The 14,246-nt window shown below is 45.3% G+C and overlaps 1 protein-coding gene across 1 annotated transcript in view; it reads right to left on the bottom strand.

Annotated features, from left to right (window-relative positions):
• LOC144767112 (transmembrane protein 176B-like) overlaps positions 1 to 5,961 on the bottom strand; it is an 80,941-nt gene extending 74,980 nt beyond the window's left edge. Inside the window, exons 1-4 of the mRNA XM_078650717.1 lie at positions 5,848 to 5,961; positions 5,516 to 5,765; positions 5,307 to 5,402; positions 1,133 to 1,294 (exon numbers count right to left, since the gene is read on the bottom strand). Coding sequence (XP_078506843.1) covers positions 1,133 to 1,285 — 153 coding nt within the window. The 5' untranslated portion in view covers positions 1,286 to 1,294; positions 5,307 to 5,402; positions 5,516 to 5,765; positions 5,848 to 5,961. The remainder of the gene's footprint in view (positions 1 to 1,132; positions 1,295 to 5,306; positions 5,403 to 5,515; positions 5,766 to 5,847) is intronic.
• Between the last annotated feature and the right edge of the window lie 8,285 nt (positions 5,962 to 14,246).

The following is a 14,246-nucleotide window of genomic DNA, read 5'->3' as shown; positions in this document are numbered from 1 at the left end:
AGAAGCAAGAAGGAAATAATTCATCAGAAACGCACAGGCCTGTCGGAAGTGAGAGGAAGAGGGGATGGAAAGCGCGAGCTACGGAGGAGGGATAGCGGGAGAAGAATGGAAAGTACAAGAGATAAGAGGGTAGTGGGTGTGAGGGGGAAGGCCGGGAAGACACGAGGGCCTGTCGGAAGTGAGAGGAAGAGGGGATGGAAAGCGCAAGCTACGGAGGTGAGACAGCGAGAGAAGAATGGAAAGTATAAGAGATAAGAGGGAAGTGGGTGTGAGGGGGAAGGCCGGGGAGACGCACGGGCCTGTCGGAAGTGAGAGGAAGAGGGGATGGAAAGCGCGAGCTACGGAGGAGGGATAGCGAGAGAAGAATGTTAAGTACAAGAGATAAGAGGGTAGTGGGTGTGAGGGGGAAGGCCGGGGAGACTTAACAACAAGTGGAACTGAAAGTTAACAAGGAGGGAGGGGGAGAAGGGAGGGGTTAGTAAACGTGATTTGCACGCTGTAAGGCTTAATGAGGCATGACGGAAAGGCAGATGGTGGTTGCGCGCGTGCCCGTGCGTGTAACCGCAAGCTTGAGGCCAGCAAATTCGTGTGGTAGCACTTTGAAAACCCACATACTAAATGTCTCGCAGAGCATTGCATGCGCTGGCTCAGGCGAGACCTAAAAAGGACCTGCTCACTACACGGTTTGCTGCCACCACTGCGTTTGTGGTGTTTAACTCCTGATAAAGGCATTGGCCTTTCACCACTATGAGGGTAGCACTGTGGGTGACCCACCTGATCCCTATGCCATGGCACACACGGGATCTGTGTTCGCCCATGACAACACAAAATCAGCATTAGAGATCTAGACATCCATACAGGTGGGGTACTCAGGGCAGGGGTGCTCGTCCATCGCCATGTGAGGGACTCTTCTGTCCCAACAAAGTGCATCTTATCCTGTAGAACTTGTACTAAAGTGGACAGGGTATCTATATGCACAACTCTGGATCAGCCCCAAAATCTGTTAATGTACACATTCAGAGCAAAACTAACATTCAGAAAGTATGCATAATTGTTAATGGCTCAAAGACACTGTTGGCCTGCTTGCAAGGTTGGTGGAATATTTACTACATCACAAATGTGGCAGATGTACCTTAGCAGCTGGCTTCCCCTTACATCTGGCCTTGGCAGACTTCAGCACGGAGGCCAGACCTGAGGGCTGGCGGATGTTGAAGTTAATGACCGCTGGCTTGGAAGCATCGCTGGCGATCTCAGTGTCATCGGTTTCCATGAGACGGGAAGACATGGTGTCCGCCTAGAAGGAGAGAAGAAGGGAGGCAGCGAAGCCTGATAACCCGTGCTTGAGCATCAGCTGATCACTATGCACACTCAGACGGGGCAGTTGTTCCTTCTATGCTTCTATTGGAATTCTATAACGCATATTAGCAAGCCCATTGTCGCCGTTTTAGCGTCAGTTTCCTGCCAATAAAAGGGCGATCATTTTAACGAGGTTCTTGCTAATATGCCCCTGTGTCTTTATTTACTATTGAAAAAGTGACCTTCCCAAAACACTTACCTTAATGCACATATGTGTACTATGAAAATGATAAATCTCTTGTATGCCTTAATATGCGCTGTTGCATTTTCTGAATAATTTTTATATCTCAGCTTGAAGATCAGTAAAATCTTAGGGGCAGATTTACAAGCCCCTAGTGTGACCTTTTGCGCCGCTGTGGCGTCACTTTTGTGATGCAGCTGTGGCGTAAATGTTGCAACCCATTTACAACATGACGCATCTAGGGAGATGCGGTGCACAGACATAATATCGACTCCAAAATATCGTTTGGACATAATATCGACTCCAAAATATCGTTTGGAGAAAATATCGACAGGACAGAATATAGACAGCCAAAATATCGTTTTTAAGGTAAGTGAAGTAATATCGTTTTTAAGGTAAGTGAAGTAATATCGTTTTTATTTTTAGGGTTCAGGGTCAGTTTTGGGTTTTTGGGTAAAGGGGTATTTTTAGGGTTCAGGGTCAGTTTTGGGTTTTTGGGTAAAGGGGTATTTTTAGGGTTCAGGGTCAGTTTTCAGTTTTTGGGTAAAGGGGTATTTTTAGGGTTCAGGGTCAGTTTTCAGTTTTTGGGCAAAGGGGTATTTTTAGGGTTCAGGGTCAGTTTTCAGTTTTTGGGTAAAGGGGTATTTTTAGGGTTCAGGGTCAGTTTTCAGTTTTTGGGTAAAGGGGTATTTTTAGGGTTCAGGGTCAGTTTTCAGTTTTTGGGTAAAGGGGTATTTTTAGGGTTCAGGGTTAGTTTTCAGTTTTTGGGTAAAGGGGTATTTTTAGGGTTCAGGGTCAGTTTTCATTTTTTGGGTATTATTTTATTATATTTTATTACTATATATATATGGTTAATAAATATGAAATAAAAAAATATTTATTTAACTTTCATTAATTATTTAATTATTATAAGTTAATTTAAGTAATTTTAAGTATATTTTAGTAATTAATTATTAATATTAATTTAATTTAACACTGTTTTTAGTAAATACGATATTTTACACAACTATATTTTTGTAAACGATATTTTTAACTCGATATTTTTGTACTTACCTGTTTGTAGATAGAAACTCGATATTTTGACTGTCGATATTTTCTCAACGATATTTTTGATGGTCGATATTCTGTCCGTCGATATTCTTTCAGTGATCCGGGAGATGCGTCACGTTGTAAAGCCCGGTGTCACATTATACCTGCATCAGGTATAATGTATGCAGGGTGGGCGTTCCCACGCAAAAAAACATGTAGAACTGACGCAGTGAAATCTACAGGATTTCACTACGTCACTCTACGCCTTCACTGCATCAAAATCCCTACGCCAGCTCAGACCAGGCGTAAGGAATGACGGATGACTTTGTGAATGGGATTCACCCATCTATTGTGGCGTATTGCTAGAGTTGCGTCACTTTCATGAACAACTCCAGCACTGCGTCACTTTTGCGCAAACAGATGCGTCAGAATTTCTGATGCATCTGTTAATCCTTGCGCCATGGAGCACTGTATTGTAAATAAAGCGCGTCCATAGACAAACAGGCACCAGTGGGTAGCTAAACACCCATAGTCAATAGCAAAAGAACCTCCATAAACCCAGAACACTGAATAAACTACTAGACCTCTAAAGGAAGCACTAGGCATCCCGACACTAAAGGAACACATCGGCCACTCACAGACTATCAGACACACACCATCACTCACAGACAATACTGACATAATCAGACACCACGAGACCAAACCAGACACTGTCACATTCTATAGAGCAACTGACGCTAGCAGGAAACCAAAGGCTAAGACACCCAAACAACAACACACAACGTCACACATCCAGAGACAGGGTGAAACTTTCCAGAACCACAGAGACCTATAGAAACTACAAACTACCATGATAGTAAATGTCTGAATAAAGTCTTTTGAAAGTCCCCATAGACCAGTAGATAGTAGCAGACACCAAAAGATACACAAATCACAGTTGATAACAAAAAACAAAGAAACACTAAACGAGACCAGAAAGATAACATTCGTAAACTACCCAAAGACAGTCTAACAACAAGCCTTTGCAATGCAATAGATCTCGCATTTCCGAGAGTTTGAACTATTGGCATTGTAAATGACAGTATCTTAAATTCTCGTAAATGACAGACCTATTGCATTACAAATATTTTCTGTTTACAATCGCCCGCTGCCGCGCTTTCAAGTTATAGAAGCCGCGCCCCTTTCGTTAGACAAGCCACGTCAAAAGAAAGGGGCGCGTATGCCATTAAAGTGAAAGCGCAGTATGGGGGGCTTTTACAAAACAAAGCATTTGTTTGTCAAGTTGGCAAACAAATGCTTTTTTTGTAAAAGCGCCCCATACCGCGGGATCACTTTAATAGCGGCCGCAGACCTTTAGTCACGGCTCCTCTAAAGAAAGGGGCGGGGCCTCTATTAACTTGAAAGCGCAGCATGGGGTGCTTGTAAACAACAACAAAATAAATAGTAAAAAAAATCATGGGTCTGAGTTCGGCACCTCAAATAAACTAAAGGCGCGGATGCCACAGTGGCATGCTGCGCTATAAAAAAGAAAACGCTTTAGGAGAGATCGTGTCTTGCCTGCAAGAGCAGGCAGGTGGAAACAATTTAACGAAATAGTGCTCGGAAGCTGTAATTAAAGCCTACCGAGTAACAACGCGCGTAAGAGGGCTAAGAGGTCCTTATGGGAGGTTACAAGATGAGACTGGAAGGTATTAAGGAGGGACTACTGAGCCTATTGACCAATGAAAAGCCACAGTTTACAAAGGACAGTGACACACGCCAATGACAAATATGGGCGGCGAGCGGGCGGAGTTTTAAGTCCAAAACTAAATACAGCAGCCGTGCGGAGGAGCGCATGGGCAGCCCAGGCTCGACCTAAAAACCCTGAAGCAAGGAAAGATAGTGCAGTTAAGATAGGTATAGACATAGGTATAGACAGCCAACAGGAGCCGCACCGATGCTGGGAGTCACTGAACCCCCCTTCCATAAAGAAGAATCTACCCTTGTGCCTGTGACCAGCCCTCCTGCCCTGACGCTGGTGCCTGCACCTCTACCTGTACCCAGCTCACCTGTCCTGAAGCAGGAGCCTCTATCTCTACTAAGCCCCCCTGTCCTGACACTGGTGCCCACTGCCTATACTTCTGCGCAGCCCCCCCCCCCCCCTTCCCCGCCGCTGCAGCAGGGGTCTGTAGTTCCACCCAGCCCCTCCCCCGTTGAAGCAGGTGCCTATACCTCTGCCCAGCCCTACTGTCCTGAAGCTGGTGCATGTACTTCTGCCAACCCCTGCACCATGCAGCAGGGGCACGAGCCTAACCCATCCTGGCCAGTGGTAGCTGCCTACACCGCCAGTCCTTTCTGCCCTGTAGTTCTGCCCATCCCCTCCCCCGCTGCAGCAGGGGTCTGTAGTTCTGCCCATCCCCTCCCCCGCTGCAGCAGGGGGTCTGTAGTTCTGCCCATCCCCTCCCCCGCTGCAGCAGGGGGTCTGTAGGTCTGCCCAGCCCCTCCCCCGCTGCAGCAGGTATCTCCAGCTCCGCACCGCTACTGCAGCAGGCGCCCGAACCCTCCGAGCAGCCCCTCGTGCCTGTAGTTCTGCCCAGCCCCGCCTCCATTGCAGCAGGCGCCTGAACCCTCCGAGCTGCACCTCGTGTCTGTAGTTCTGCCCAGCCCCGCCTCCATTGCAGCAGGCGCCTGAACCCTCCGAGCTGCACCTCGTGTCTGTAGTTCTGCCCAGCCCCGCCTCCATTGCAGCAGGCGCCCGAACCCTCCGAGCAGCCCCTCGTGCCTGTAGTTTTGCCCAGCCCCGCCTCCATTGCAGCAGGCGCCTGAACCCTCCGAGCTGCACCTCGTGTCTGTAGTTCTGCCCAGCCCCGCCTCCATTGCAGCAGGCGCCTGAACCCTCCGAGCTGCACCTCGTGCCTGCAGTTCTGCCCACCCCCTCCCCCGCTGCAGCAGGTATCCCCAGCTCCGCACCGCCCCTGCAGCAGGCGCCTGAACCCTCCGAGCTGCAGCACGTGCCTGTAGTTCTCCGTCCTGCAGCCTGTGCTCAGCCTCTCGGTGTCCGGAGCTGATGAGGCGCTGCGACCCCCGCGGGTCCCCACTGGGGGCGGAGGACGAGCTCTGTCACCCGGCGGAGCCCCTCGACTGGCTGAAGTGAGAGGGGGGGGGGGAGCACAGTTGTAGCGCTGCTATGACAGGTGCTGAGGGGCTGTTTGTAGGGCTGCTATGAGGGGTGCTGTGAGGGTGGGCAGAGCTCCCCCGGTGGCTGATGTGGGGTGGGTGGGGGGCAGAGTCTGCAGAGCTGCTATGAGGGGCGTTGTGAGGGGGGAGTTTGCAGAGCTCCTATGGGGGTGGGGGGAGGGGGGATGAGGTGGGGCAGAGCTCCCCCGGTGGCTGCTGTGAGGGAGGAGGGCAGAGTTTGCAGCGCTGCATAGGGGGCGCCGTGAGTGGGGTAGAGTGTGCAGAGCTCCTATGGGGGGGAGGGGGGGAGGGGGGCGGGGTGAGGGGGGGCAGAGCTCCCCCGGTGGCTGCTGTGAGGGAGGAGGGCAGAGTTGGCAGGGCACCCATGGGGCGCGCGGTGGGGGCGGAGGGCAGCGCGCAGATCCTGTTACAGCCTTCATCCTGCCAAGGGCGGGTCGGAAAATCATGTGAAAAGAATCTGAACTCTGGAAACCACCAAAATAAGTCCGACCACGACAAAGAAGATGATTATCTACTAAAGAGAACCCTGGGGCACTGAACACTGCATTTCCACCATGTAAACGCGCTCCTTTTCAGTTCATTCTATGTATTTCTATCCTATGGTGACGGTGGCTAAGTCACACACGCCCCCCCCCCCCCACAAAAATAACAGAATGTCCGGAACACTCGGGAAGTAAAGCATCAATTTTGAAGTGTACACAGATCAGTTTGTCTTTATTCCTTTGTTCAGCTCGTGGTCTCCGGTTATAAACACAAGGAGCCCGATTCACAGAATGAATTTAAGACTCAATCCTAAACTTACTACTATTTTGGCATTCACAGAATGCACTTACTACTTTTGGTATTCACAGAACTTAGGATTTTGTTTTAAATTTGTCTTAAGTCTGTCTTAACACAAATTTCAGACAAAATACTAACTTCTGTGAATACCAAAAGTAGTAAGTGCATTCTGGTAATGTCAAAAGTTTTCTCTCTCCTTTCCTTTCTTCTCTCTCAGGCCCCGCCAGGCCGCAATCTTGCAAGACCAGTACAGTATTAAGAATGTCTTTTCTATGGATATGTAAAATTTTATTTTCAATAAAAATATTTTGAAATAAAAAAAAAAAAATAAAAAAAAAAAAAAAAAAAGTAGTAAGTGCATTCTGTGAATACCAAAAGTAGTAAATTCATTCTGTGAATACCAAAATAGTAGTAAGTTTAGGATTTTGTCTTAAATCTGTCTTAAGTCTGTCTTAAGTCTGTCTTAAGTCTGTCTTAAGACAAACTTAAGACAAAATCCTAACTTCTGTGAATACCAAAAGTAGTAAATTCATTCTGTGAATGCCAAAAGTAGTAAATTCATTCTGTGAATGCCAAAAGTAGTAAGTTCATTCTGTGAATGCCAAAAGTAGTAAGTTCATTCTGTGAATGCCAAAAGTAGTAAGTGCATTCTGTGAATACCAAAAGTAGTAAGTTCATTCTGTGAATACCAAAATAGTAGTAAGTTTAGGATTGAGTCTTAAGTTCATTCTGTGAATCGGGCCCAAGGTGCCTGTGGCCATGAGCAGGACAGCCAGCACGAGTTTCGTGCCCTGCACTGTGATTCCGTTTGTGGCAGAGGCGTTCTCTGGTCACAGATCGTACTCGACTGTGCACAGACACTGGATCTTTGCAGTTGGTGTGAAAGTGGATGAGTTGGTGTGATTGAAGTATGAGTGTGTTTATCAAATTTAATCCAGGGGTTTTGTGGTGGTTTTTGCTCTAAAAATTGATTTTGGATATGTTTCTATGCAGTATAATGTATTTTTATATAAAAAAAAAAAAGAAACAATGAAAACAAGACTTTAAGAAGAAAAAAAAGAAAAAACGTTTCTGACAAAATAAAACAATAATGAAAAGAAATGTTTTGATGAAATAAAAGAATGATAAGATGAATATAGTTGTCACTGTCGTATTTTGATGGTTATCTAAATGAATATGAACAATGTTCAATGAGAAAGTATAACAGGCTGTGCGGGAAATATTCAGTATTGTAATATCAATCAAGACATGCCCTCCTGGACACACCGCCAGCCACCTGGAAGTCAAACCCCCAGATTCACCAATGTCCCGATTTGCGAGTCCTTAATAGCGATTATTAAGGAATCGTTATTAAAGACTCGCAAAACGGGATTCATGTAGAAATCGCAATATTATTTGCGATTTCTACAGCTTCCTTATTTGCGATTAGCAAATTGCTAATCGCAAATAAGGAATGTCATTCCTATGGGCCTACAGGCCCATAGGAATGAATGGGGAGTCATTCCTTAATTACGATTAGCAATTTGCTAATCGCAAATAGGGAAGCGATTTCAAGGGTGCCAGGGTGTCCAAAGGACACCCTGTAGCACCCCTGAAATGAAAATGTAGACTGATGTTGCACACACACATGTCCAAAGGACATGTGTGTGTGTAACATACAACTTAGAAAAATGCACTTTCGCTATTTACCACAAAGTCAGACTTCGCGGTAAATAGCGGCCAAAAATTGAGATTTCGCAATTCAAAAATGGTTCATGAATTGCATTTAAGGAATCTCAAATTGAGATTCCTTAAATGCAATCCTCGCAATTTGCAATTTTTGCATTTGGGATGATGAATCCCACATGCAAAAATTGCGCTCTCAAAGGGCCAGATTCTGAGAATCTGGCCCTTTGCGAGCCGATTTTCCGTTGATGAATCGGGCCCAAAGTGTCCAGGCATCTGCATCCGTTTCATTGAAAATCTTCTGCAGTAGAATTCAACCCAGATTAGTACAAATGTTATGTTATGTGGATTTGTATAGCGTGGCTTTTCTCCCGGTAGGCTATCCCGGCACTAGCGCGGGTGTATCGCTGAGGGTCTGAGTGTGTAGTGAGTCCGCCTCCGGTTCTGCTTTTGTGGATACGGTGGATGTGTGCGACTGAGGCTGAGCGCAAGTGTCTTGTGGCTTGGTGAAAGTGACGGCTGTTGCTAAGGTATGTTGGTCCTGTGTTGTGCAGTGCCTTGTATGCGTGCATGAGTTTGAATTGGCATCAATTGTGTATGGGGAGCCAGAGGAGTTCTCTGGGAGTGCGTGATGTGGGTGTGTCATGGGAGGTTGACAATGAGTCCGGCTGATGCGTTCTGGATGGCCTGGAACCAGAGGAGCAGGTGAATGGAGATTCTGGCGTACAGTGTGTTGCCTAGTCAGCTGGTAGTGTGGGCGTGTGTGATGGTGCGTCTGGTTTTCCAGGGTGTCCATTGAAGACCTTGTGAAGCATGCAGAGAGTATATAGAAGCAGAAGAAGCTGACTGCGTTGACCAGTGCTCTCATGTTGAGTTTGTCTTTGAGGATGATTCCTTTTGGGGTTGGTTGATGTGGGTGTGGGTCTGAGGTGTTAAGGCCATCAATGGAGTCCCAAGGGGCGTTCCTGTTCCTGGAGCTCAACAATTCCGTCTTGGTGGAGTTGAGTTCCAGGCAATTGACTTTCATCCACTCTGCTACGTTTATCATGCAGTAGGCGAAGTCATACATTGATAGGATATGTTGGGTATCATTGGCAAAGGAACTGATGGAGGTGCCATGTGCTTTCATGAGTGATACAAAAAATGGAGTCAGGCCCTGGGACTTGTGGCTGGTTGGGCCGTATATATCTAGGAAAAAAACACAAGTACCAACCACACTCTATTTCCGCTCCTATCGCTGCAGGAAAGTAGCAAACCAATATTATTTTAGGTCTGTTGGGCGTTTCTTGCCCTTTTAATTACTATTTTTTCTTTTTTAGCAAAAATTCTTATGTGTAAAAAGAATACAAGACATTTAAGACATTTACACAAAAATACAAAACATTTGTCACATATATATACACAAATTATATTCTGACTGTACAAGATATTTCTTTTAGCCCAATTAATGAGCTCAGATGCTTATCTAAATTTGACAAAGTATCTGAATTTGGCAAAATGACCCTTAGTGTAGAAAACAAAATATTTGAATGATATAAACCATAGTACAATTCATAGGTCTATAAATCAATCGATATCACATTTCCTATGCCAAAACATAAAACATAGTACAATTCATAGGTCTATAAATCAATCGATGTCATATTTTCTATGTGCTTTCATGAGGTCAGCAAGCGGAGTCGTGTAAATGTTGAACAGGGTTGGGCTGAGGGAGTAACCTTGGGGGACTCCGCTGAACAGGTTCTTGGGGTCCGATGTGTAGGGTGGTATTCTGGCTCTCTGTGTTATTCCTGTGAGGAAGGAGCATATCCAGTTGAGGGCCGGTTCTTGGATGCCTTTGTCGTGCCGTCTTCTGATGAGAGTGACGTGCAATACAGTATTGAAATCCATGGAGAGATCGAGTAGGGTGAGGGCAGTAGTTTCTTCATCGTTCATTATTGTTAAGATTTCGTCCATGAATGCGGTGAGTGCTGTTTCCGTGCTGTGATTGCTTCGAAAACCTGATTGGGTGCTGTCAAGTATGCTGTGGAGTTCAAGGTGGTTGGTGAGTGGTTCATTAATTGCCTTTTCTATCGCTTTGGCTGGGTACAGGAGCATGGAGGTGGGCCGGAAGATTGCCCGCTTGCTGGGGTTGGCCGATGTTTGCTGGGGTTGGCCGATGCATTGACTGCTGAAGGTTTCCAGTCTTTGGGGAAGGTGGTTGATTTGACGTAGGAGTTGATAATGTTGGTGAGCAATTTTATAATCAGGGTCCTGCCATGTTGTAGATGTGATGAGTGCAAGAGTCTGTTGGGGCCACTTAGTGGGATGTTTTCATGATAGCCGTGGTGTCTTCCGCAGTGCGTGTTTTCCCGTTGGTTAGATGAGTGTCTTGATTGGTGGTAGGTAGGTTGTCAATTTATTTTATTTATTTATTTTTAGTGTTTTCTATAGCGCGAACATGACCCTGCAAAGAGTGTCAGAGCGCTTTACAGTAGCATTTAAACAACACTCCTAACTGTACATATTACTAGACATTGGTGGTTGCAGTAATTGCAATTCCGAAGGGCTAGCAGCAACCAAAAAGTTCACTGATAGATTACCATAAAGTCTTAGAACTTTTTAAAACAATGAGATAAAAACAGACCAACATTGTACAGTGAGCTGGTAGTGTGCAAATTGTGCCCGCCAGGCACAATGAAATAAATAAAGAACAGTTTTAAGGAATTATGGGAGAAATTTCCTCATATAAAACGATTTTGCTTCCTTTCTGAATTTTGCGATGGTTGGAATTCTTCTCAAGTCGGGGGGGGGGGGGGCGTTCCAGATTCTCGGTGCGGCCCCTGAGAATGCTCGATCATACGTTCTTTTCTTACGGAAGCGCGCCGGTTTCAGTAGTAAATCAGCCTTGCTTCTGGAGAAACGTGATCCTCCCGACAGCGTGAGTTTCTGGGCAAGGTAGACTGGAGTATTGTTGTGCATTGCTTTGTGGGTGATGCATGCCAGTTTGAACTGGATTCGTGCTTCGAAAGGAAGCCAGTTGAGAGCTTTCAAGTGGGGGGAGATATGGCGGACTTTTTTGGATCCCGCTATGAGTCTTGTGGCTGCATTAGGACGTGCTTTCAGCGGGGCTGTTGAGATCTTAGGGAGTCCAGCTAAGGTTGTGCAACCATATTCAATCCTTGAGATGACCAATGCTTGAACTGCTGTTTTGAGGTCTGCTTAATTTAAAAAAGGTTTTAGTTTTCGTAAGTAACTCAAGTGGAATCTCGCTTTTTTTGCCATTGTGTTGATATGTGCTGACATGTTCAGGTTTTTGTCCAGAATGATACCCAGAGATTTAGTTGACTCCACAATCTTTGGAGTGCACTTTAGTGCAGTGATGAGGTTGGACCATTCAGCAATCAATGTTTTGCTTTTTTTAGGAGTTATCAGAAGGAATTCAGTTTTTTGAGCATTTGGTTTTATATGGTTCTTGGTTAGCCATAGAAGTGTTCTTGTTAGAGCTAGGTTCATTGTCTTTATATCATCAGTCGACGCAACCTTAATGTACAGTGTCATCAGCATACATATGGAAAGCAATGTTAGCTTTTTGAAGTATTTCCGTAAGAGGTTCTACGTATAGATTAAAGAGTGATGGAGATAGCGTTGAACCGTGTGGACCTCCTATAGTATTGTCGGTTGCGCTTGAAAGGGTTTGGTTGACAGTGAATTTTTGCGATCTATTCTCCAGAAAGGAGCTGAACCAGGATAGCACTGTACCCTCAAATCCCATCCTATTTTTCAGTCGATCGAGTATATAGGCATGGTTCACCGTGTCGAAAGCTGATGACAGGTCCAGTAAGATTAGTAGGCATGTTTCATTATGATCAAGAGCCAGTAAAGCGTCATCTACTATGTGCAGAATCGCAGTTTCTGTACTGTAGTTTGGACGGAAACCGGATTGGCAATCATTTAGAAACTTGAAATCAGAGATGTGTAGGCTCAATTGTTGTTGGACACATTTTTCCATAATTTTGGCCAAAATGGGAATATTGGTTACCGGTCTAAAGTTGTTCGCATCTAAGGGGTTCTCAGACGTTTTTTTTAGTAGCGGGATGACTTGCCCTGTTTTTAAGCAGGCCGGTATTTGGCCTTGTGACAACGAGGCATTAATGACCTTAGACCAAGCCGGGATTAGCAGGTGATTTATGGAGGACCAGCATTTCGCCGGTAGGGGATCGTTGTAATGATTGTTAGGTTTCGAGGTCGCCATGATCTTTGAAATGTCTAATTCACTAACCTGTGTAAAATCTGACCATCTGGCATTGTTTTTGAGTTCTGCTGATTCTAGTTCATCCAGCACCTTCTCTCCCAGGCCCTTCTCCATTTCCATGTCATCCGCAGCCTTTTTTAGTTCCCTCTCCAAAGAGTTGGCTTTGTTTGTAAAGAAGATCGAGAAGTCTTCGCTGTTTAAGTTAGTTTTGGAAATGACTGGAGCCATTTTGGCCGCCTTGTTTGATTGATCTTTAAGTAGATCGAAGAGTTTCCTTGGTCTATTCACTGCATTATCCAGTTCTTTCCTGAAGAATTCTTTTTTAGATTTAATAATGCTTTTATTATACGCTTTCCTGGATTGTCTCAGTAAGGTTAAATGTGGTGAGGAGGAGTGCTGTCGCCATTTACGTTCCGCTAATCTCAGTGACCTTCTTTCTTCATTTAGAGCACCATTGAACCATGGATTTTTGTCTTTGTCTGAGAACCTTTTCAGTTTTAGCGGGGCTATGTCCTCAATGATGCTGGACATTGTTTTGTTGTAATGTATCGTGAGGTCGTTGACGTCAACCATCTTCATGGGTGGCTGCAGATCAATATTGCAGCGTGCTGCTAAGATTTCGATATTAATTCCTCTAGTGTCCCTAGTCCACTTTTTGGGTTTAATAGCTTGTGTGGATGATTTAGATTTTCTGAGGGGAATTTCGAAGGTAATTATGTGGTGGTTCGACCAGTCGCAAGGTGTGATTACAATGTTCTCAATAGAATTGTCTTTAGCTAAGATCCAATCAAGTATAGATCCTTTTTTGTGGGTGGGGAGGTGACATCCTTGGACTAAGGATTGGCTATCCAGGAAGGATTTTAACTGGGTGATTTGATTGTCATCGTCATCTTCCCAATGCATGTTCAAGTCTCCTAAGAATATATCGCTCATCTGCAGATTAGAGTTAGTAGTAATGATTTCTATCAATTGGTCTAGGAATTTGGTCTTAGTACCCGGGGGTGGTAAAATGCATGGAGTTTACAGTTCTGGTTATTTGCTGCTCTAAAGGACATGCCTAGATATTCACAAGATTCTAAAGGCTCAGCCTGTATTTTTGTGATGGAAATGTCAGATATATGTATACAAGCGATGCCACCGCCTTTTCTGATGATTCTGTCCTGTCTCAATATCTGGTAGTTCGGGGGGGACAAGTAGGTCTAGGCAGGGCGTCGACGAGTCAGAAAGCCATGTTTCCGTTAGAATTATTACGTCAATGTTATGGTTAAGAATGAGGTCGGCTATCTCTGCTGCATGTTTATTTACCGATCGACAGTTGAGTAGAGCACAGCGAAAATGTTTCTGTTCGATGCTCAAGGGTGGCAGAGATCCTTCGGGCATTAATTCCACTATCTTAAGATTGTTGGCATTGATCCCTCTAGTATTAGCCTGAGAGTTTCTACAGGCTTTCGTTACAATAGTTTGAATATTGATGTTGTCTCCTAGCTTAGTTTGTTGTTGATGTTGTCTCCTAGCTCAGGTTTGGGTTGTTGCTTGAAGTTGCTGTAGGTCTTTGTTTTTTGCTGTTAATGTAATTGGATAGGTTGTCGCAGAGTTCATGTGATGGTGTGATAGAGTTGGCTGTGGCGTCCGGGGTAGTGACCTCCTTAGCAATAATGAAGATCTCTTGCAGCTGTTGGAGCATGTCTCAATACATTTGGTTAAGGCTCTTTTCATGGTGTCTCCCAGGAGATGGTGGTAGTGCCTGAGTGCAGCCTTGTAGGTGGTTCTGGCGTTGGCTTCATCGTTGGATCTCCGTTTTCTTTCCAGCTGTTTGCAGTGCCC

Source organism: Lissotriton helveticus, chromosome 1_1, assembly GCF_964261635.1.
Source record: "Lissotriton helveticus chromosome 1_1, aLisHel1.1, whole genome shotgun sequence".
Taxonomy (NCBI): domain Eukaryota; kingdom Metazoa; phylum Chordata; class Amphibia; order Caudata; family Salamandridae; genus Lissotriton; species Lissotriton helveticus.
The sequence above is the reverse complement of the archived record's forward strand: the minus strand, read 5'-3'. Positions and strand labels throughout refer to the sequence as shown.